The sequence below is a fragment of the Suricata suricatta genome, chromosome 11 (genome assembly GCF_006229205.1).
Source record: "Suricata suricatta isolate VVHF042 chromosome 11, meerkat_22Aug2017_6uvM2_HiC, whole genome shotgun sequence".
NCBI classification, from domain to species: Eukaryota; Metazoa; Chordata; class Mammalia; order Carnivora; family Herpestidae; genus Suricata; species Suricata suricatta.
Genome location: NC_043710.1, coordinates 58,031,833 through 58,055,951, shown reverse-complemented (window position 1 = coordinate 58,055,951; position 24,119 = coordinate 58,031,833). Strand labels below are relative to the sequence as shown.

Genomic DNA, 24,119 nt, shown 5'->3' with positions numbered 1-24,119 from the left:
CGTCATGCTCTGTGCTGACAGCTGGAACCCGGAACCTGCTTTGGATTCTGTGTCTCCCTCTCTCTCTGCCCCTCTCCTGCTTGCACTTTGTTTCTCTTTCTCTCAAAAGTAAATAAACATTAAAAAAAATAATGAAAAAAAACTACAAGATTCTAAACTTCAAGAAATCAAAGTGCTAAGAAATCAAGATGCCAAACACTCAAGCCAGACCTTCTTTAGATAACATTTTTCTTCCCTCTTTTTCCATTTATTTTGAAACTTACTGTAAATATTGTCACAAATTCCAAAACAATTTTTCCAATTCCAATTTCAAAACAATTTTTCTAAGTCGCTATTCATATCAACAGTGATATGAAAGAATGAGTGATACTCTACAAACTTTGACAAAAGGAGATTCTCAGAAAAAGCAGTTCTCTTTTCTTAAGAATGATACCCCAATACTAATTAGGGAGAGATTTTTTTTAAGCCATGAAGTACAAATAAAAAAATACCAATTCTAGAGCGCCTGACTGGGTGAGTTGGTGGAGCACGTGACTCCTGATCTCAGGGCTGTGAGGTCAAGACCCGCGTTAAGTGTAGAGCTTACTTAAAAAGAAGAAAATCAGTTCTAATTACTCAACGGGTCAGCATAGGATATTCTAGATTAAACTTTGGGGGAAAGGCCTCTTCAAATAAAGCTTTACAAATAGTAAGAAATACAGTGGGCCATCTTCCCTATCTTGTTTTCAATATTAGAGGAAGAAATGATTTAGTTATATGTATGTAACAGATGTATTTTGTAGCCCTGTTCTGAGTCATCCATGCAGATGCACCGTTGTCTACATAAGTACTGCTTTTACATATTATGAGATGCATATACTATAAATGTTTTAAAAATTTTTTAATGTTTATTTATTTTTGAGAGAGAGAGAAAGAGTACAAGCAGGGGAGGGGCAGAGAGAGAGGGGGACACAGAATCTGAAGCAGGTTCCAGGCTCTGAGCCGTCAGCACAGAGCCCAACACGAGTCTTGAACCCATGAACCACAAGATCATGACCTGAGCCATAGTCAGACACTTAACAGACTGAGCCACCCAGGGACCCCATAAATATTTTTTTACAAGTCTATCTTCCTGATCAGTGAGTTCCTTGAGACCAGCGGCCATGTCTCATTTGCCTTGGTTTATTAATTAATATTAATTAGCATTTACTGAGAGCTTCCCATGGTAAGAGATATACATCACCTCATTTATTTTTTATCAATTTATTTTTTAAAATATTTTAAGTAATCTCTACACCCCTCATAGGGCTCAAAGTTACAACCCAAAGATCAAGAGTCACATGCTCTACCAACTGAGTCAGCCAGGTGCCCCTGCATGATCTCATAATCTTTAGACAACCTTAGGAAGTTATTATACTGATTTTAGAGACACAGCATAATGAGTTCTTAAGAGCTGGGACCTTGTTATTTTATTCAATAGTATATCTCTTACACCTAGTACAGTACCTGACATATTGAAGGCACTTAAAAAAGTGTTTGTGGCATAATGAGGAAACCAAAGCTCAATGAAGTTAAGTAACTTGTCCAATGCACACAGCTAGCAAGTGGAGAGACTAGATTTAAATTCAGGTCTGCCTAACTTTGTCTTTAAATTTTTGTTCCACTGCCTCTCTATTTCCAACTTCCAGCTCAGAATCTGGTACTGAGAAGGTACACAGTGACATCTGTTGAATGAATGAATGTCTTCTGCCTGCAGACTACTTACCATTTCACCCTAGCATTCCTCTACTTCTTTACTTCTCTCCTGAGAAGGCTAAGATAAAACCCATAACTATGAATTATCCTGCCTCCTTTCCCATCAGCATACATACCACTATCCATAGACACAAAAAATTATTACTGGAAAAAATCACATGAGAGTTGCAGCATGAGAAGTTAGATGAATAGTTTGATATTTTTATTATATAACCATAGTATAAAATAGTTCTAAAACACAAAATGGAAAATGGAAAATGGATGGTCATAAACTTAAAAAACTAACCACAAATTTCCAAATTTTTTGTGTGGTTATGGTTTTTCTCTCTTATAAAGACAAATAAGAAATTTACAAAAGGCAAAGTCATCTTATAAATAAACGTCATTCTTTATGCTGTGTCAATAAATCTTTCTAAATAAAGAGGTAATTCCATAATGACCTACTTCAAGCTAAAATAAACAAAGTGAAGATGTCATTCTTGTAACATGTACTTTCAGCTTGTCTGTAGAAAATATCAAGGCACAATAATGTGGTTTTGGAATTTACTTCAAAAAATAGATTTCAGTAAGACGATTATTCTCTAAAGTTTAAAAAGTACAGGAGCACTTACTTTTTATATAAGCACAGAATATTCTAAAATTACAAGGCTTCTGATAGTCCTGAAATGTGTCCTTATTTATGTATTGTTTGTTTGCTAGATTTTTTAAAAAAATGGTGACAGGAGTCAGATCTAGGTTACAATCCTTGCCCTGTCCCCTTAGTAACTGTGTAACCGTTGGGTAAATTCTCAGTATCTCTGAGCTCGTTTCCTGTAAAATGTGAACAATAATCCCTAATTCGTGGAACTGCTCAGGAGATTAGAGTCTGTGCAGTAATGGGCATAGTGCCAGGCACATGGCAGCACTCAATTAACAAGAGCTCTTTTCATTTGGGGTCTACTACTTGATTTTACTCTGGTTCCATTATGGGATGCACTTAAATCATAATTTCCTACAGCAAAGTTTCCTGTGTTCGCTTTTCTCAATGTAAATTAACCTCCCACCTTAAAAAACTCATTTAAATAGACATTAGGAGGAAAATATTCAAGGACTTTCCAGTCTATCTTTTCTAGAAAATAGTGTCATAAGGACTTTGTATGTGTATGTGTATAAATGCTTGCTTTTTTCTGCTTATAAGAGGAACACCGTGCCGGCCTTACCAACTACGAGCAGCCAGCTGGGTCTGGGCACTGGGGTCCTACAGGATCTTGAGTTTGTTTTAAATACTTTCATAGGACATCTACCACTTTATTTTCAAAAATTATATCTGCATATAATATACCAGAAAAGAAACACAATGCAGGCAAGTACTCTTAAACAATTAAGTGTTAATAATTTTTTAATTTACCTGATGGAATATAGGCTCCTTTACCTTAAGGTAAACCTACAAAATATTAAAAGAAACACATGTGAATGAAGTGCATTATTGAGGGGGAAGAAAACCTATTCCAACAATTCTGCAAATCCCAAACCTCTCTGCTTCCTAGTCCTGTTACTTAGATCAGACTCCAGCCATGTAAAAGCAATCAGATGAGGGGCGTGCCCCCTAAGGGCGAGTGCCTGCTGGGGTTCTCCCAGTGCTAGCATGACTGCGGTAAACAGGGCATCTCAAGGCTGTTGTGGATTACTCTGTCCTCTTGCCTCTGCATCAGTATCAAGGACGGGCAGAGATGCACAGTTTCCTCATAAGGGCTGAAGAGGTTCTATTGACAATGCCTATAATACATATTTTTCCTACAACAGAAAGAACACTGGACTTAAAGACAGGAGTTAAACTTCAGACTCTGTCACTTACTTGTTACATATCTTGAGCAAGTCACTTAACCAAAAGACTCATTCCCCAATAGTGGTGGGGAAGAATAAGCTAAAAGATGTGAAAGTGTTCAGCATATAATACATGCTCAATAACTGAATACATTTAAAACAAATTTCTTGTCCTTTCTTTTACTTCCAAAGCCTCTAAACCTACTCACCTAGATGCACAACTCATTACTTAGAGGCATTCCCAGTTACACAAACCCTAGTTTAGATTCCAGGGTCATGTGGGTGATTACGTTTAATGCCTATTTAAGATTTAGCATGCATTTACTGCCCTGTAGGAGTATGGCTTTAAAATGCCACGGTACAGAGAAATCAAAATTCAAATCATAATCCTGGAATGATTCCCATCACTTACAAGACAAGTTCACATTTCAAAGCCTTCCATGATCTCACTCCTGACTTTCTGTTTGGCTTCATTGCTCCCCTCTTGTCCCTTTTTCATCCTAGGCTCCAAGAAGTACAGTACTTCTGCAAATGTGCTAGTTTAATACTTCCACGTCTTTAAACATGCTGCTCTTTACTTTGCTCAGAAATTCCTCTGAGCTCACAAACATTCATCTTTCAAGATTCAGCTCAAAGTACCCCTCTTTCTTGAAGCCTTTTTCTGGTTCCTTCTCCACTCAGCAGAAGCTGTCACTCACCCTCCTTCATGCCTTAATGACCATGTATAAACATCATATAATTTATTGACCTGTTTTTCTCCCCTACAAGGCAATAATCTCTTTGACAGAAAGGTAGATATCTCTATCTCCTCATTTAATGTAGTGCTGATCTCACAAAATGTTAATTAATTTTACAACTTGGCTACAAAATTTCTTATTCCTGTAGGAAATTCCTACCCTCACTCCAATAACAGCAGATTATTCCCTTTAAGCACCCATACAGCTTTAATAGGGAGATGTGTATGAGACACTATCTGTAACTCTAAACTCAGTAAGGAAGAATGCTTTTAATCTCTTAAATGTGTTGTCAAAATAATATTGTTCTTTTGTATAGTTTCATATTCCCATCATTATTAATAGAAGAAATGCAAAAGGGCATGCCCTTTAAGACTTATCTGGAGGCAAAAGAAGTATGGAATCCTTACTATGTGCCAAGTATTAATTTTCCTAATATGAAACGTACATTATCATTATCTTCATCTTACAGACAAGAAAACTAATGTAGAGAGATTAAGTGACTTGCCCAAGGTTTCCAGTTAAGTGTTGGTTCAAACTTAGATCAGACTGAGTCCCAACCACATCAGTTCTTAACTTAGTCCAGTCTTGACTCTGCCACCAATTCTCCATATGAACATGGCTGGCCAGGCAAGTCATTAAAACTCTCTGGACTTTGTTCTCTTCTTTACAATAACAAGACTTCCTTTCACATCTGAAACACTAAGATTCTCTCACGATCAAGGAGTACATAGTTTAGGCAAAGGACAGTGCAGGGCAGGGTAGAAGCATAAGATATCAGTGTATCTCTTCTTTCAAACTCCTATTCGCCAGCTCAGCTCAATGACAATCTAACTTCTGCTTCCATCAATCTGTTGCTGACAGTATCCTTATTATGGTTATTTGGTTTTTTAACTGAAATTTTTATGGGTCAAACTTCAATCTTATTTTACTCATCCTCTCAGCGGCAACTAATACTGCTTCTCCTTCTGGAAACCTCTTTGTACTTTGTGATATCTGGCTCTCTAGGTTTCCTATGTTTCTGATTACTGTTCTTAGTCTCCTTTGCTGGCTCCATTTCTTCTACCTGACCCTCAAATGTCAGTGTTCCTATGTACAGCATGGTGGCAATTTACTAAGAGAATAGACTTCAGGTGGTCTTCTCTCTCTCTCTCTCTCTCTCTCTCTCTCTCTCTCTCTCTCTCTCTCTCACAAACACACACACACAAACACACACAGCAACTATGTGAGAAGATACATTAATTAGCTTGCCTGTTACAGTCATTTCACTATGCATGTCAAATCATCATGTTGTACATCTTGAATGTACATAACATATTTTTAAAGTGTTGACTCATTGAAATCCTTAGGCATTATGAAAGTTTGCATAGTGACAGGCTGTGAATGTCAAATAGACAAATCAACTGTATGTAACCTTTAGAACATTTAGGGTAAAGTATCATAAATGTATACTATTGTTTATCTGTTAAAAAAAAAAGTGTTCCATAGGGTGGCATCTTTGGTCATTTTAATGGCTCATGCTATCGCTGTGCCAGTTCAACTGTTCTCACATTTCTAGTACTACCTATGCCCTGACAATTCTCAAACCCACATCTTTAGCTCAGCCTACCTGTTAGTAAGTCTCAGATGTCATTAATATCCAGCATCTCAATCTCAACACAGTCCAAACTGAATTTACCCACCTCTACTCCAGGACACAAACCTACTCATCAGCTTTCCTGCAAAATCGGCTCTTTCTCCAAGTTTTCTATCTTGGTTAAGAACCTATTATGTATCATGACGTCCATGCCATAAATAGAGGCATCATTCTAGACAATTCCTTCTTTTTACCCTATACCCACCCCCTCTACTTGGTTGATCACAAGTCTTATGGACTTATTATGATAGCTTCTTTTTAAAGATTTTATTTTTTAAGTAATCTCTATACCCAATGTGGGTGGGGCTCAAACTTACAACCCAGAGATCAAGAGTCACTTGGCTTTACTGACTGAGCCAGCAAGGTGCCCCTATGACAGCTTCTTTTCATCCCCAGACCTATTTTACTTTAGTCCGAGACTCACATTTTGCCTAAGCAAATGCAGAAGTCCTGGAGTCTAGCCTCATACTCTTCTAATCCATCCCCTAAAACCAGTCATCTTTCTAAAATACGTATCTAACCACTTTCTGTCTCGGCTATAGATCAGTTAATGGCTTCAAACTACCTTGAAGATAGAACTCCAAGTGTATACAAGGGTTTAGCTCATGAACTAGACTCACTCCTCACCACTTAACATATACTCCAGCCATATTAAAGCTCTCCCAATTCTGCTGGTAGTAATGATTTAATGAGAAAATAGTGTAGTATCTGGCACATAGTAGGCACTTAAAAATGATAGTTTATTAAGTTGTTCCAAGGTTCTATGCCTAGGGACAATGTAACAGTCTATTCAGAAATGCTTCATCACATTCTTGCCCCAGGGACCTGGCAAACTTTTAATCATCAGTTAAAAGCCAGTTAAAAGGAGCTTGCCTTGACCCACCCAAGTAATTTTCATTGATGTGTCTTCCTCTCATCACCATTTAACTAGTTTTTACCATTATTACTGTAATTACCATCTTTTGATGCAATTCTTTGCTTACATGTTTGATTTCTCTATTTGAATGCATTCCTTAAGCATAGCAACTGCATTGTAGCCATCTTTGTATTTTCTACTGCTTGATATGGTAGGTTTGCCACGTTTGTTGAATTGTCTCAATACAAAATACACTTTACTTGAGGGGAAAAAAGCACAGGATAGTATGAGAAGTGACCAGGAACTCATTATCAGGAAAAGGTTAACCATTAAAATAGTCACACAAGGCCCCAACATAGCTGAATCAATCACTTTCTTTTAACAAATGGGAGGTACTATGTCCATCCATGAAAAAAGCTAATTTTTCCCCCATTGCTACTAAATATTTGCCCTTTGACTTTTTCTCTCTTCAAATAAATAAATAAACAGATTTTTTAAAAAGTTGTTTCAACATTTTGTTGAGAAATTACACCTAAATAGGAGACAATCAGTATCTGAGTTTTGCGCAGAAACATTTCAGTTTGCATGAAGCAAACACTGGATGTAAAATATGCCAAACTCTATAAATGGCTGGTTCCCATGCTTAATCTGTTAGAAACAAAGTATGACTTACTGTGGTTACTATTAAACTGAAAAGAACTAAGATAAAAAGCAGATGGTAGTTTACAGAGTTCTTCATCTTGAAACATTCAAACCTTTAAAGAAAAACAGAGAAAGAAACTCGTTTTAGAACAGGTAACCAGGAAACACATAGAATGCTGCTTTAAGACGCGTACACACCTCTGGCTCTGGTGACGCTCATCACTTCCTCCCACCCAAACTCTCATCTCAGAGAACCTCCGAGGCCTACTTGCACTTCCTCCGAGAGGCTGGGTGAACTGGGAGTAGGCACCTGGCCTAAACTGGGAAAATGAGAGGCTCTCTCCTGAAAACCTGGGAGTTTGGCAGCCGAGACCGAATCAGTTAAGTGTGCAGAATCAAAGTATGAAGACCTACGGATTGAAAGTCTGATGCGGATATTTGGGCAGCTAAACTGAATGAACGAGATGAATGAGCAGAGAAGTGACCTGCATGGATGGAGCAGATTCAAAGACTTGAGACCATGTGGAGCAGAAATGGGGAAAAGAGCGGGAGAGAGAATCTGCCCTTGAGTTGTGGCCAGGCTGTACTTCCTGCTAATGGGTTTCATATATTTCCTCATGTCCCTAAAATAAATAAATTTCTCTTAGCTCAAGCTGGCTTGAGTAGGTTTTTAAATCTTGTGAGCTGTCCTGCCTAGGGCACGCTATTAAAAAATCATTATATTATAATGGTCTCTTTATCAGTCTCCTCAACCAGACTGTGAATGACTTGTGTGCAGCGATAAAATCTTTTTCTCATGTATCTAATCACTAGGCTAATATCTAACACACAGCAAATACTCAATAAATAGAAATATGAACAAATATTGGACCATTGGTCCAGCCTATGTTTTAGCACAAACAGCAGGAACGCTGTCTCAGTTCACTAATTAATGGGCTATGGGAACTGGACCCAACTCCTATTTCCTTATCTCTATAGAAAGGTGGTTGGCTCATATTATTTCTTTTCTTTTTTAATTTTTCTAAAGCTTAGTATTTATTTTGAGACAGAGAGAATGTACAAGTGGGGAAGGAGCATAAAGAGGGAGAGAGGGAGAATCCCAAGCAGGCTTCACATCACAGTCAGAGCCAATTGTGGGGCTCGAGCCCAAAAACTGTAAGACTGTGACCTGAGCTGGTCAGACACTTAACCAACTGGGCCACCCAAGTGGTCCTGGGCCACATTATTTCTAAGATCTCTGTTACCTTTAAGTTCTATGACTAGATGACTTATTAAAAAAGCTCACCTGAAGGTATTTTTCTAGATCAGGAGCAGGAAACTACCACTCAAGGGCTCAAGCTCTTTTGGGTAAATAAAATTTTACCGAATAGTTACACGCATTTGTTACCCATTATCTATGGCTTCAACACTACAAAGCAGAGCTGAAGATCTACAATAGAGACCATAGGCCCACAAAACCTAAAATAATTACTATCTGTCCCTTTACAAAAAAGTTTCAGATGAGCTCTTTTTAATGGTATATTTCTCAAATGATTCTAATTTTTAGATATCTTTAGAAGAAAATATTCTTGAGCTAGCAATGAAGATCACGTTGAAAAGAATAAGAAAACTATCACATAGGGTTTAGAGAAATTTTAAGTACTAGTGCTGGGAAATGAAGGCATACTTAGAAGGTAAGGTTATTAAACTTGTAGTTCAATTTCCAACTCTGACACTTAAAACTACACAGCCTTAGGCAAGCTACCTAAGCACAAGCTCTGCTTGTATCCTTAGACAAGTTACTAAATCAATCTGTGCTTTACTTCTTCACCTATAAAATGGGGATAATACCAATTTATCTTTCACAACTGAATTAGAGATGACTTATGTGCTGCTTAGCACAATTACAGGTACACAGTACATAAATATTATTTTTATGGCATGCTATATAAAATTTTTACCTAATTTGTATATTCAGGGTGCCTGGGTGGCTCAGTTGGTTATGTGTCTGACTCTTCATTTTGGCTCAGGTCATGATCTCACGGGTTTGTGAGATTGAGCTCCGTACTCTCAGCGTGAAGCCTGCTTAGGATTCTCTCTCTCTGCCCCTCCCCTGTGCTCTTTCCTTAATAAACTTAAAAAATTTTTAAATAAAAATAAATCTGTATGTGCACCTGGGTGGCTCAGCTGGTTAAATATCTAACCTCAGCTCAGGGCATGATCTCACAGTTTGTGAGTTGAGGCCCTGCATCAGGCTCTGTGCTGACAGCCCAGAACCTGGAGCCTGCTTTGGATTCTCTCTCTCTCTCTCTCTCTCTCTCTCTCTCTCTGGTCCTCCCCTGCTCGCACTCTGTCTCTCCTGCTCTCTAAAAAATAAATAAACATTAAAAAAATAAAAAATAAAATAAATTTGCATACATTCGTAACTCAAGGAAAGGCAGACTACACAAGTCAAATTTAAGGAAGAGTCTATCTAAACTGGCATTTTGAGATCACAAAAGTTAATAAACAACATTATTATAGCTTCCCAGATATTATACTTTACATGGAGATCACAGAAGTTAAAACCTTCTACACTATTATAATCTCCCAGTAATATAATAGGGTTAACTATATTACTTAATTCAGGATGAGGTGAAAATGAATTTTAAAATATATCAAACAACTGAATTTTAAATGTTAAGTACTTACATGCAGTACACGAATATACAACAGCTGTAAATCATTGGGAGTTCATCCAATAGCTATAAGAAACAATGAAAGAGGACTTGAATATTGTAGAGGTGCAATTATTATGCAAATAAAAATAAAACATCAGAATGATTGATAGTCACTTATTATTATTACTATCTTTTACTAATTATTTCATATATTTAACACCTAATTTACTCTGAGTGTTGGGGAAGGTCATTGAAAGGAAGTGATCGTCAGTTGACCTGTGAGCTGGACCCGGGCAATTGGGGGCTCTTCACTGTCTCCCATCCTTGGAATAGGATTTCTGCTTTTATTGCTCCCAGAGGCAGTTCCAAGGACACAGTCTTAGACAATGATATGGCAGCCTTGAGATAGTGATGTGGTGTTGAAAACACCTGCAAAATTACTGAACCTAAATAAGGCCTCTTTACAAATGTTTAAGATTTGGTGGGCAGGTGGGGGGACCGATTGCTGCCACCCAAGACAAGCCTTGTATGTAAGTACTCTCTGCTTACTAAAATTGCCAGCTACCAACCTGGAGTGGCCTGCCTTTCTTCCCCCTTTCCCTGCCCTCTGCTTATGGGGGTTGGTCTACTATTGCTGAACAAAGAAGCTTATCTATCCATCTATCCTAATGTACACACCTAAGAAGGACGCCTGACTCACTAGGTAGCTCAGATCATTCAGTACCACAAACTACGATATCATAGTTCCAGAAAAGAATGATGTCTACCATCTGTAGGTCTGTGAGTCTTATCAATGTTCTTTTGAATTTTCCCTAAGATTCCCTAAGAACACCTAAGATGGATAAAATGTCCACTAATATACATAAGAAGGGATATGAATGGCTGGGAAAGTCATTTGGTTAATCTAAGTAACCTATGTTTCTGAAAAACATTATTATTAGCAATAATAATTATAGCTACTTTGTATTCAACTACAAGCTAGCTACACACTAATCTAAATGTTTCAGATAGGTTGTTTCTAATCCTTAAACCAATCCTACATAAGTTAGTTGCTGAGGATAGAATGAAAACAAGATATAGTCAATACCCTTGAGGGATTCAGTCTAGTGAGGTGAAGGGAATGAAAAACACATGTGCTTAAATATAAAGATTCCATTTTGCCAACCATAAGAGACTCTTTAAAAAAAATTTTTTTTTAATGTTTATTTTTGAGAGACAGACGGAGTGCAAGTGGAGGAGGGGCAGAGAGAGACGATGAACACAGAATCTGAAGCAGGCTCCAGTCTCTGAGCTGTCAGCACAGACAGCTCAGAGACCGATGTGGAGCTCAAACTCACTGACCGTGAGATCATGACCTGAACCAAAGTCGGATGCTTAACCGACTAAGCCGCCCAGGCCTAGCAACTCTTAAATACAGAGAACAAACTAAGGGCTGCTAGAGGGGAAGAGAGTGGGGGATGGGCTAAATGGGTGGTAGGTACTAAGGAAGGCACTTACTGGGATGAGCACTGGTTGTTAGATGTAAGTGATGAATCACCGAATTCTACTCCTGAAGCCATTATTATACTATATATGAACTAACCTGGATTTAAATAAGATTTAAAAAATATATAAAGATCCCAACAAAGGGGACACACAAAAGCCAGAGAAGGTGGTGCAGGAAATGCAATGGGGTGGCAGATAAGTAAATTCTAGGAAAAAGGAAGAGGCTTTATACAAGGTGGTATGTTCTAGTAAATTACTGGAATAATGAAATAGCAGCATATGTGTAGCATCTTACGGTTAAGTGTCTTACATTCATTATTTCATTTAATTTTAACAATTCTAAGATAGGTCCTATTATCTCCTTTCCAAAATGAGAACACTGAAGTTTAGACAATTTAAATGATTTGTTCAAGATCACAGAGCTAGTAAGTAACAAAACCAGATTTTAAAAGTGGGCTTCATGCCCAGTGTGGACCCCGATGCATGGTTTGAACTCATGACCCTGAGACCAAGACTTGAGCTGAGATCAAGAGTCAGATACTTACAGGCAATTGGGTGGCTCAGTCAGTTAAGCATCAGACTTCAGTTCAGGTCATGATATGACAGTCGTGAGTTCAAGCCTCACATTGGGCTCAGTGCTGAAAGCTCAGAGCCTGGAGCCTGCTTCAGGTTCTGTGTCTCCCTCTCTCTCTGCCCCTCCCCTGCTTACGCTCTCTCTCTCAAAAATAAATAAACATTTAAAAAAATTTTTTTAAAGAGTCTGATGCTTAACTGACTGAGCCACCCAGGCACCCCATAACCAAGCCAGATTTTGAACTGACTCTGGAACATATGCTGCCTCCAAACCTTTCACTTGAATCACCTTTACATGTTCAAAAAGCTGGCACAGCATCACAGTATGCTGCAGATAGATCTACCACAAGGCTTATGATATACACAAGATTCCTCTATATAAAATTGTGAAGCAGGATCTCCTGGCTTTATAGTAAACATTTTTTGCATTTATATCTTCTTTATTTCAGTCTTCATGCACTAGTAAAATACTTGAGTAATTATTTGGCCTTTCCACAATGTAGTACTGAGGTACTCAAATGACTCATTTGGGGAATTTTATACTCATGTATTTTGAGGGTAGGACATAAAAAGATCTGCTTTCTCTGTATTATCTTACAAGCCTATCTATACAGTTCATAAAAGGCAGCTGAAATCCTTGCTGTCATTCTTTTATTCATTCAACAAGTATTTATTAAGCACCTACTAGGTGCTTGGAACTATGCTATGTGCAGGAGATAAGATAATCCTTGCTCTCGTGATGCTTTACAATCTAGCCAGGGTGAAAGACATTAAATAATTAATTGCACAAATATTTAATTATAAGTGCTATGAAGGAAAAGTATAGTGTAACCAAAAAATGACCATGTCCTAATTAAGGAGTCATAAAGATTTTCTTTATAGAAGTGACGCATAAACTGAGACCTAGAAAATATGCAGATCTGAGTAAGATGAAGAGGGACTGAGGGGAATAGGAGAACCTCTAAACAGTGCAAACATAAGGTGCAAACGTCCTGTTGCAGGAAGGTGATTTAAAGAAATGAAAAATGCTCATTGTGATTGAAGCTTAATTAATGATGAAGAGAAAGGATATGAAATGAGGCTGGAGAGATAAGCAGCAAATAGATCAGGCAAATGTTTTAGGCTGAAAGGGATTCCTTTTTTTTTTTTTTTTTAATGTCTATTTATTTTTGAGAGGAGAGACAGAGCTCTATGTGGGGCTTGAACCCATAACTGCGAGATAATGACCTGAGCCACCCTGGTACCCCTAAAAGGGATCTTAATTTTATCTTAAAAGCAACAGTATGCCACTGAAAATATTTTTTTAATGTGTATTTATTTTTGAGAGATAGAGACAGAGCACACACAGGGGAGGGCTAGAGAGACAGGGAGACACAGAATCCGAAGCAGGCTCCAGGCTCTGAGCTGTCTGTACAGAGCTGACACAGGGTTTGAAATCACGAACAGTGAGATTATGACCTGAGCTGAAGTTGGACACTTAAGTGACTGAGCCACCCAGATGTCCCAGCCACTGAAAAGATTTAAGCTGGGTGGGTGTCCTCGTGAGCCAGGGCTGCTATCGCAACACTTTAGACTGAGTAGCTAAAACAACAGAGTTTATTCCTCAGAGTCCTGGAGGTAGGGAGGTCCAAGATGCTGCTTCTGGTAGGTTTGGTGTTTGGTAAAGGTTCTCTTCTTCATTTGCAGATGGCTGCCTTCTCACTGTATCCTCACATGGCAAAGGGTGAGAGAAAGAGCAAGCTCTCTGGTCTTTTCTTAGAAGGCCACTAATCCCATCATGAAAACCCCACCCTCATAACCTCATCTAAACCTAATGACCATTTTAAGGTCCCATCTCCAAATATTGTCACACAGGGTTCTAGAGATTTGACATATGAATTCTGATGGGACACAATTCAGTCTATAGTAATGGTGGTAGTGTTTTTAAAATACAGGTCCTCAGGGCAACTGGGTGGCTCAGTCGATTAAGTGTCCAACTTCGGCTCAGATCATGATCTCATAGTTCATGGGTTTGAGCCCCGTGTTGGGCTCTGTGCTGACAGCTCAGAGCCTGGAGTCTGCTTTGGATTCTGTGTCTCCCTCTCTCTCCGCCCCTCCCCTGCTCATGCTCTGTCTCTCAAAAATGAATAAACATTAAAAACATTTTTTTAATATAGGTTTTTAAAAATTATTTTTCAGATATGGTGAGGCCAGCAGATGAGGAGATGACTGCCACAGAAGACAGTCTGTTATGCACAGTTCCTAAGAGGGGGCACGCCATGCGAAGCAGGGCCACACGGGAAAGCACCACCATAAGTTAGGAGGCAGAATGGGCAAGGGAAAAGCATAGATGACAACCTTTATTGTGGTTTCGTAGAGAAAGGCAAAGTAAGGGAGGATAAGCAGGCATAGCATTGGCTAGTTTGAATAATTTCAGCAGGCTCTAAGGGCTAAGAGGTATCTTTAGTTATCTGGTACTTGGCCATGGGGTGATTAGGGCATGGATTTTAAAATCTGGGTAACACAAATACAAAAGTCTTATTTCAAAACCATAAGTAACAAAATTATGACTGGTAAAAGAACACAGAGTTCGAGAGCTACTATGGAAGTGGAATCAAGAGCTTTCAGTGTTTCCAGAAGTGAGAAAACAAAAGAAATTAAAGATGAATCCTACCTACCCTGAAGAGGTAGGCAGGGGCCAGATCACAGCCTGGGAGCTTGACCTATGAGAAGTATTAAAGATGTTTAAAAAGTGACATCCTTCTGGGGAGGAGGGACTGCATTTTACACATCTCATTTCTAACACCTGTACTAAGCCTAGCAAACACTGCTCAAAGACTAAAAACAATTAGTTTTGTTTGTAGGAGCAGTATTCCTGTCGTGATGTGACAAATGGAAGGGGGTCGCAGGGACACCAATTAGGAAGCACTTACAGAACCCTGATTGGGGAAGTTGGATTAAGGTCACGCTGTGCAGACAGCTAGAGGTAGATGTACTCGAGAGCTGCAATGGAAGTTGAATCAAGAACTTTCAGTGTTTCCAGAAGTGAGAAAGCACAAGAAATTAAAAATGAATCACAGATTTTTGGCTTGGGCTTTCAGTTTAAGGTGGTTCCATTCATCAAGATAAGGAGCAAAAGAGAAAGAAGGGTAATTATTTATAACCAGATGTGTGTAAACTGCTGTTTACATTATAGGGTCTGAATTGGCGTAGATTATTGCCTAGCATGTAAGCAATTTTTGGTTTTGTGTTAGAAAGAAAATTATAGGTGAACAAACATTTTTCTTTGGTTTGATTTTCTGAGATAATATATTTATTTTTACTTATGAGAAAAGAATGAATACTTTTTTATTATACTATCAACTACTTTTTCTAATATCAAACATATGATCAGTAGAGAATACTTAGAAACCCACCAATATTATCAATAACTTAAAAATCTCTTCTAATATTAAATTTCTATGATTCTAAATTGTTCTTTGGTACTTTTCACTCTTCATTTGAAGGCCTCTCCTAGTGTCTTTACCCCTTCTCTAATGTTTTTCTCAAACCCAGTCCCAAATGCATTGCTCGTGGCTACTTGCTCTAAGTATGTGACACATTAATCATGAGAAAGGACTTAGTAATAGCTTAAAATGTTACCCTTCACAGGGGCACACATAATAATACTCAAAGGAGTGAATCACTAATAATGAATCAATAATGGTGTTTCAGGCACTCTGACTAGCTAAAGGAAGGAAACAAAAACTTAAACATTTATTTACCAGATCCTGTAATGACACTTTTACAAATGCCAATCAATCGATCCTCACAATACTCCTATAGGTATTATTAAATCCATTAGGTGGATGAAAAAACAAAAGCTCAGCAAAACTAAGTGGCATATCTATGCTCAAACAGCCAGCAAAGTGGTAGCAGAACTGGAACCGGAGCCCGAGCAGCCACCTCGCAGTAAATCATCTATAGAAAATACCATCCAAGCTCCAAATCATTCTAAGACAGAACTGTCAATATCTGCTTGTGCTCAGTGTAGACAGAAGTAAAGACTGGGCTTCCAATTTCTCTACAGCTCTCATGAGCTAAGTAAGTTCAGGCTGGTGAAATAGTTCCCTGACCCCCAGTGGCCACACTGTCATTTTTTTTTTATTCTTATTTTTAATTTAAATTTAAGTTAGTTAGCATTCAGTGCAATAAGGATTTCAGGAGTAGATTCCAGTGATTCATCCCCTATGTATAACACCCAGTGCTCATCCCAACAAGTGCCTTCCTTCATGCCCCTTCCCCATTTAGCCCATCTCCCCTCCCACAACCCCTCCAGCGACCCTTGGTTTGTTCTTTATATTTAAAAGTCTCTTACGTTTTGTACCCCTCCCTGTTTTTATATTATTTGTACTTCCCTTATGTTCATCTGTTTTGTATCTGAAAGTCCACGTACGAGAGAAGTACAATACTGTCATTTCTTACTTTGCTTCAGTGACTGTGCATAAAAATGATGGCCTACCAGAGCTGAGCCAAATTTATCCTGAAAGGAGACAAGGCAGGGAGACATCAAGGAATGTTCACAATCATTTTATGTTTAAATTAGAGAGATTGGGAAGCTGTTTAAAAAAAGTCCTTTAGTACTAATGATTCTTCCTTCCTAAATCACTGGGAAATTGGGTCATACATCATTTCTGCCCAGATAGGCAAGCACATAAAACCACATCTTTGTAGACCAAAAGGGGTAAGAAATAAGGCATCTGTATGATCTGTCCCCAAAGTTGATAAAGTAGTATTACAGTAATGATAAAGCACAGAATCTAAAATCTCAGGATCAAAGGCCATCTGGTCCATCCAAATGCTGTTCTCTTGGTAACAATCTTACCCACAATTAGGTTGATATGCAAATCAAAGTGTGTCCCTCCTCTGCTCCAAATCTGTTAATGGCTTATAGGGGATTAAGTCCAAGAGGCTTAGATTTGGCCTCTGGATAGTTTCCCAAAACGCGTCTCTTACCGTTTAGTTCAATGCCTGCTCAAGAGTGTAACAAGTGTTAGCTATTGATCCGGGTAGCACTACCACCATCGTCACCACCTATTCCCACTCCACCCATGGCTACAATGTATTGCTGGCAGTGATGCCAGACATGCTCAACTCTGGTTGCTAGATGGCCTGGCAAATCCCTATTCATCCTCGGACATGCAACACAAACATGTGTGAGTCATCTGCGTGAAACCCCTTTGCTGACCTCCTTCCCCTAAAAAACTTTCTTTCCATTTCCATAGCATCCTGTATGCCCCTTTACCACTGCATTCACTGGCATATTACCTTCCTACTAGACCACAGATTCCTCGAGGAAAGGACTATGTCATCTTTACCGATGCATACCTGTTGGTCAGGTACCAGTTTTTGAACTAATGAAAGTGTTTGTCCAGCTTATGCTTGGGCATGAGGACAGAGAACTCAAGATCTCCCAAGGCAGTGCTTATCATCTACTGGCTCAGAAAATTCTCCTCTGTGTTCAGCAAGATGTCTCTTTATCTTTAATCCCACTAGACCACAACATGTCAACCCTTCAAACACTGATTTATAAAACATTTATGTAGGGGATACATCAAGGTCAACCAGAGACAGTCCCTGCTTTAGGTAACTCACACTATGATAGAGAAGAAAGACACATAAATATATTTATGAAACAGCAGATAAGGCAAGTAACAGAGAAGCACAGAGTGCTGTGGAAAACACATGAAGGGTGCATATCCTACCCTGGGGCCATGGAAGGCCTCCTAGAGGAGCTGCTGCTCTGGCTGAGACTTCAAAGGACAAATAGGAATTGTCCATGGGAGAGAAGGAAGTGCAATGGGGCCAGCCATGAAAAATGCACAGAACTGAGAGAATCTGCTATGTACAGCTGAGTGGGGGGCGGAGGGGTGGTGGGGAACTGAGCATGTCTTCTCTTCTTTAGGCTAAATATTCCCAGTTCCTTCTCAAACATCAGGACCAGATTTTTAGCTCTTTTTTTTTTTTTTTTTAGTTTTTATTTTTTGAGAGAGAGAGAAAGAAAGAGAGAGAGAACAAACACAAACAGGGGAGGGGCAGAGAGAGAGGGTCCCAAGCAGGCTCCACGCTGTCAGCATGCCATCTCACAACCATGAGATCATGACCTGAGCTGAAGTCGGACACTTAACCAAATGAGCCACCCAGGTGCCCCAGTTGTTTCTTTATATATGTGACAGATATGCTACCTTCCAGGGTTACTGTTTTAGGAATAACATGACGAAGAGCAGGAATGATCCTAAAAATTTAAATACTTATCTAAGTCTTAGAAAACATGTGCTTACGGGTACGTCAGAAGTTGCTGTATGCAGAGAATTAGCCTAGGTATGTTTTGTAAATTGTTCTGGGTATCTGTTACTGTAAAGCAAACCACCTTAAAACTCAGTGGCTTAAAATACTTACTAAAGTAAGCTTTATGCCCAATGTATGGCTTGAACTTACAACCCTGAGATCAAGAGTCACCTGCTCTATGTACTGAGCCCCAGCCAAGGCCCCCCTCAAAATATTATTTTAAATGGCTATAGCACAGTTCAATACATAGCTATCATACTACATGTAACAATCTCCTTTTTGTTAAACATTTAGATCATTTAAAAATCTGTAATATGTGTAACACTGTCACATGTGTAACATGCTTGTAAAATGTCTTTTCCCTGTCTCTGATTACTTTTTTAGGATGTATTCATAGGAGTGCAATTACTGGGTCAGAGAACACGTACAGTGTTGCTCTTTTTAAAAAAATTAAAACAAGTTCAAGGTATAGAAAAGTTTGAAGGGCAGTACAAAGAACTTTTTCTCCTTGAACCATTTGAGTAAGTTGCTGACATGAGGTTCCATTACTCATAAGTACTCTAGTGTATGTTTCTTACAAGATACTCACTTGGATTATATGCCTTGACTAAATGAAAGGAAAGCAAGGTTGGTTCAACATAGGAGAATCAATCAATGTACTAGGCCATATTATTATAATAAAGGAGAAAAAAAACACATGGTCATCTCAAGAGATTCAGAAAAAACATATTTGAAAATTCTAACATCTTTTCATGATAAAAACACTCAGCAAACTAGGAACAGAAGGGAACTTCCTCAACCTAATAAAGGGCATCCACACAAAATCCCAGCCAATATTATAATTAATAATGAAAAACCAAAAGCTTTGTAAGATCAGGAGCAAAACAAGAATGTCTGCTCTCTCCACTTCTATTTAACAGTGTACTCGAAGGTCTATTCAGGGCAATTAGGCAAGAAAAATAAGTAAAAGACATCCAACTGGTAAGTAATATGTAAAACTATCCCTATTTGCACATAACATGATCTTGTGCTCAGGAAACTCTAACAAATCCACATAGGCATACACAAAAAACTACTAGAGGTAAAAAAAAAAAAAAAGCTCAGCATGTTGCAGGATACAAAAATATGCAAAAATCACTGTTATTTCTATAAATTAGCATGAGAAATAAAAAAGTGACAATAAGAACATTCTATTTATAATAGCATCAAAAAATACATTACTTATGAATACATTTAACAAAAGAAGTCAAGACTTGCACACAAACTATAAAACATCACTGAAATAAAGATTTCAATGGGATGACATCCTATGTTTAAGGATTAGAAGACAATATTACAGATAGCAATACTCTCCAAAGTGATCTGTGAATTCAATGGAATCCTAAAATTTACATGGAAATGCAAGGGACCCAGAATAGTTTAAACAATTTTTAAAAATAAGAACATGGGCACCTGGGTGGCTGGGTTGAGCGTCCATCCAAGTCCCGATTTTGGCTTAGGTCATGATCCCAGGGTTATGGGATCAAGCCCTGTTGTCAGGCTACATGCTGAGCATGAAGCCTGCTTAAGATTCTCTCTTGCCCCCTCTGCCCATCCCCCCACCCCACTAGTGCACTTGTGCTTGTGCTCTCTCTCTAAAAAAAGAAAAACAACAACAAATTTGAAGGACTCACAGCTTCTGATATCAAAATCTACTACAAATCTACAGTGATCAAGGGTGTGTGATACTGGTACTGTAATAAGTACAGACATATAAACCAATGGAACAGAACTGGGAGTTAAACGGAGACTCAAGAAATAAATCCATACATTTGTCATTGTTTGATTTTTAGACAGGGGTGCCAAGACAATTCAATGGCAAAAGAACGGTCTTTTCGATGAAAGATTCTGGGGCAACTGGATATCCACATGCAAAAGAATGAAGCTAGACCCTGACCTCACACCATATGAAAAATGAATTTAAAATGGATTAAAGATTCAAGAGAACAAATATTGTTAAAATGTCCATACTACTCAAAGTGATCTATACATTTACTGCAATCCTTTCAAAATAGCAACAGCATTTTTCATAGAACTAGAACAAATAATGCTAAAATTTGTATGGAACCACAAAAGACCCCAAATAGCCAAAACAATCTTCAGGAAAAAAGAAAAAGAACGAAACGGCAGGAATCACAATTCCAGATTTCAATGTTATTGGCAAAAAAAAAAGAAAGAAAAGAAAAGAAAAGAAAAAAAAACAAAAAAAGAAAAAGAAAAAGACACATAGATCAATGGAACAGAATAGTGAGCCCAGAAATAAACCTAAGATTATATGGTCAATTAATCTATGACAAAGGAGACAAGAATATACAATGGGGAAAAAGACAATCTCTTCCAACTGTTGCTGGGAAAACTGGACAGCTACATGCAAAAGAATGAAACTGGACCACTTTCTATACCATACACAAAAATAAGCTCACAAAATGGATTAAAGACCAAGAGTGAGACCTGAAACCACAAAAATCCTAGAAGAGAACACAGGCAGTATAGGCCATAGCAACACTTTTCTAGATATTTCCCCTAAGGCAAGGGAAACAAAAGCAAAAATAAACTATTGGGACTACATTAAAATAAAAAGCTTCTACACAGCAAACAACCAACAAAACTAAAAGAAAACCTACTGAATGAGAGAAGATATTTGCAAATGATATACCTGGTGAAGGATTAGTATCAAAAGTATATTAAGAATTGCTACAACTCAACACTAAAAAAAAATCCAATTAAAAAATGGGCAGTCGACATGAAGAGACATTTCTCCAAAGAAAATATACACACGGACAACAGACACATGAAAAAGATGTTCCACATCACTCATCATTGGGGAAATGCGAATCAAAACCACAATGAAATATCATCTCACACCTGTCAGAATAGCTAAAATCAACAACACAAGAAACAAGTATTGGTGAGGATATGGAAAAAAGGAACCCTTGTGCACTGTTGGTGGGAATACAAAGTGGTACAGCTGAGGTGGAAAACGGTATGGAGACTCCTCAAAACAATTAAAAATAGAATTACCATATGATCCAGTAGTCCCACTACTGGGTACTGACCCAAAGAAAACAAAAACATTAATTTGAAAAGATATATGTACCCTTATGTTTATTGTAGCATTATTTACAACAACGAAGATATGAAATCCAAGTGTCCAGCCATAGATGAATGGAAAAATAAGATGTAGTAAATATGTACAATGGAAGGTTATTCAGTCATGAAAAAGAATGAAATCTTGCCATTTGCAACAACATGGATGGCTTTAGAGGGTATAATGCTAAGTGAAATAAATCAGCCAAAGGAAAATACCATATGGTTTTACTCATATGTCTAATTTAAGAAACAAAACAAAGGAAAAAAATGGGACAAACTAAAAAAGACTCTTACATATAGAAAACAAACTGGTTGTTGCCAGAGAGGGGTGAGTGAGGGCTAGGTAAAATAGGAAAAGGGGATTGCGAGTACATTTATCGTGGTGAGCAACGAACAAAGTGGAGCTGATCAATCACTATACTGTACACCCACAATGAATGTAATACTATATGTTGACTGTACTAGAATTTTAAAACATGGATCAAAGACCTAAATGTACGAGTTAACACTATAAAGCTCGTAGAAGACACAGGTATAAATCCTGATGGCCTTGGATTAAGCAATGGTTTCTTAGATAGGGCATCAAAACCACAAGCAACAAATCAAAAACTTTTGCTTCAAAGGATGTTATTTAAAAAATGAAGAACAACCCACAGGATAGAAGAAAATATTTGCAAACCATGTTTTTATTCATTAAGGGTCTAATACCCAAAATATATACTCTTACAACTTAATGATAAAAAGGCAAATAACACAATTTAGAAATGGGTGAAGGGTCTGAATAGACATTTCTCCTGTCAAGATATACAAATGAGTAGTAATAAGCACATGGAAAAATGCTCAGCATCACTGGTAATTAGGAAAATGCAAATCAAAACCACAATGAGATATCATTTCATAACTAGTAGGGTGGCTACAATCAAAAGGAAGGACAATCACCATTACTGGCAAGGATATGAAGAAATCGCTGGTGGGAATGTAAAATGGCCCAGCCACTTTGAAAAACAGTCTAGTAGCCCTTCTAAAGGTTAAAAACAGAGTTACCATGTGACCTAGCAATTTCACTTCTAATAAATAAATATCTAAGAGAAATGAAAACATATATCCACACAAAAGCTTATATAAATGTTCATAGCAGCATTATGTATAAAAACCAAAAAGTGGAAATAACCCGAAGTCCATTAATTGATAAATGAGAAACAAAATGCAGTATATCCACATAATGGAATATTTTTCAGCCCAAGTCAAAGAAGACAGACATGAAAGGTCACACACTGTATGATCTATTGCAATGGCATGTCCAGAATAGGCCCATCTCCAGAGACAGAGAGTAATGAGGAGAGATGGCTAATGGCCATGGGGTTTCCCTCTGGGATGATGAAAGTGTTTCTGAAATTAGTGGTAATGGCATCACAATTTTGTGAATATACTTAAAACAATTAACTTATACACTTTAAAATGGTGAATTTTATGGCATGTGCATTAAATCTTTTAATAAAAGATATTCATCTATATATCCACAAAACTATCAACAAAATCAGGAAATTAACATTTGTTTAATACTACCATGTAATCCTCAGGCTTCATTCAAGTTTTTCTAAATGTCCCAATATCATAAATGTAAACACACACACACACACACACACACACACACACACACACACACACACACCATCCAGTCCAGAATCACACACTGTATTTAGTTGTCATGTCTTTTTGGTGTCCTTCAATTTTATATAGTTCTTCAGTCTTTTAATTTTATGACCATGGATGCTTTTGAAGATTAAATGCCAGTTATTTTACAGAATGTCACTCCATTTGACTTTGCCTGATGTTTCCATATGACTAGATTCAGATCATGCATCTTTGGCAAGAATATCAGAGTAGTGATGCTATGTTCTTGCCACTCTATCTTGCCAGGTAGCACACACTTTTGATTTGTCCCATTACTGAAGATACTCACTCTGACTGCTTAAGGTGTTGTTCAGTAGGCTCCTTCACTCTAATGTTACTGAAATTTTCCCTTTATAATTATTTTATGGTAAACTACCTCAAAACTGTGTAAATTCAGTATCAAATTTTTAACATTCCTTTACTTATGATCACTTACTGTTTTGTTTATATATAGCTTATTACTTTTGTATGAATTCATGACTTCCCATTTTGTTCAGCAGGTTATATGTTCAATGGGTTTGGTAACTATTACAAACTGTTGCTATCATTATTTATTTTGATGCTCAAATTGTCCCAAATTTGGCCTGTGAGAACCCCTTTAAGTTGGCTTCAGTGTTCTTCTGATATGTGCCCATCATTTTTTTCAGCTTTTCCATTCTTTCTAGCATAAAAAGATGTTCTAGGTTCATAAAGTCCTTTTTTTTTTCTGCCTCAGCCCTCTGAAGAGCCCCAGTTCCTTTTATTAGTCTTTTTTAAAGATTTTATTTATTATTATTATTAAAAAACTTTTTTTTATGTCTTTGAGAGACAGAGACAGGCAGTGAGTGGGGGAGGGGCAGAGAGAGAGAGGGAGACACAGAATGAATCTAAAGCTGTCAGTCAGCACAGAGCCCAGCACAGGGCTCGAA

General features: G+C 37.9%; 1 protein-coding gene across 2 annotated transcripts in view; it reads right to left on the bottom strand.

The window, feature by feature from the left end:
* Positions 1-24,119, bottom strand: part of ACER3 (alkaline ceramidase 3) — a 149,880-nt gene that overhangs the window by 36,986 nt on the left and 88,775 nt on the right. For both annotated transcript variants that reach the window (XM_029956694.1, XM_029956695.1), the window contains exons 4-6: positions 10,076-10,128; positions 7,437-7,518; positions 3,122-3,157 (exon numbers count right to left, since the gene is read on the bottom strand). In XM_029956694.1, the coding sequence (XP_029812554.1) occupies positions 3,122-3,157; positions 7,437-7,518; positions 10,076-10,128 (171 nt within the window). The remainder of the gene's footprint in view (positions 1-3,121; positions 3,158-7,436; positions 7,519-10,075; positions 10,129-24,119) is intronic.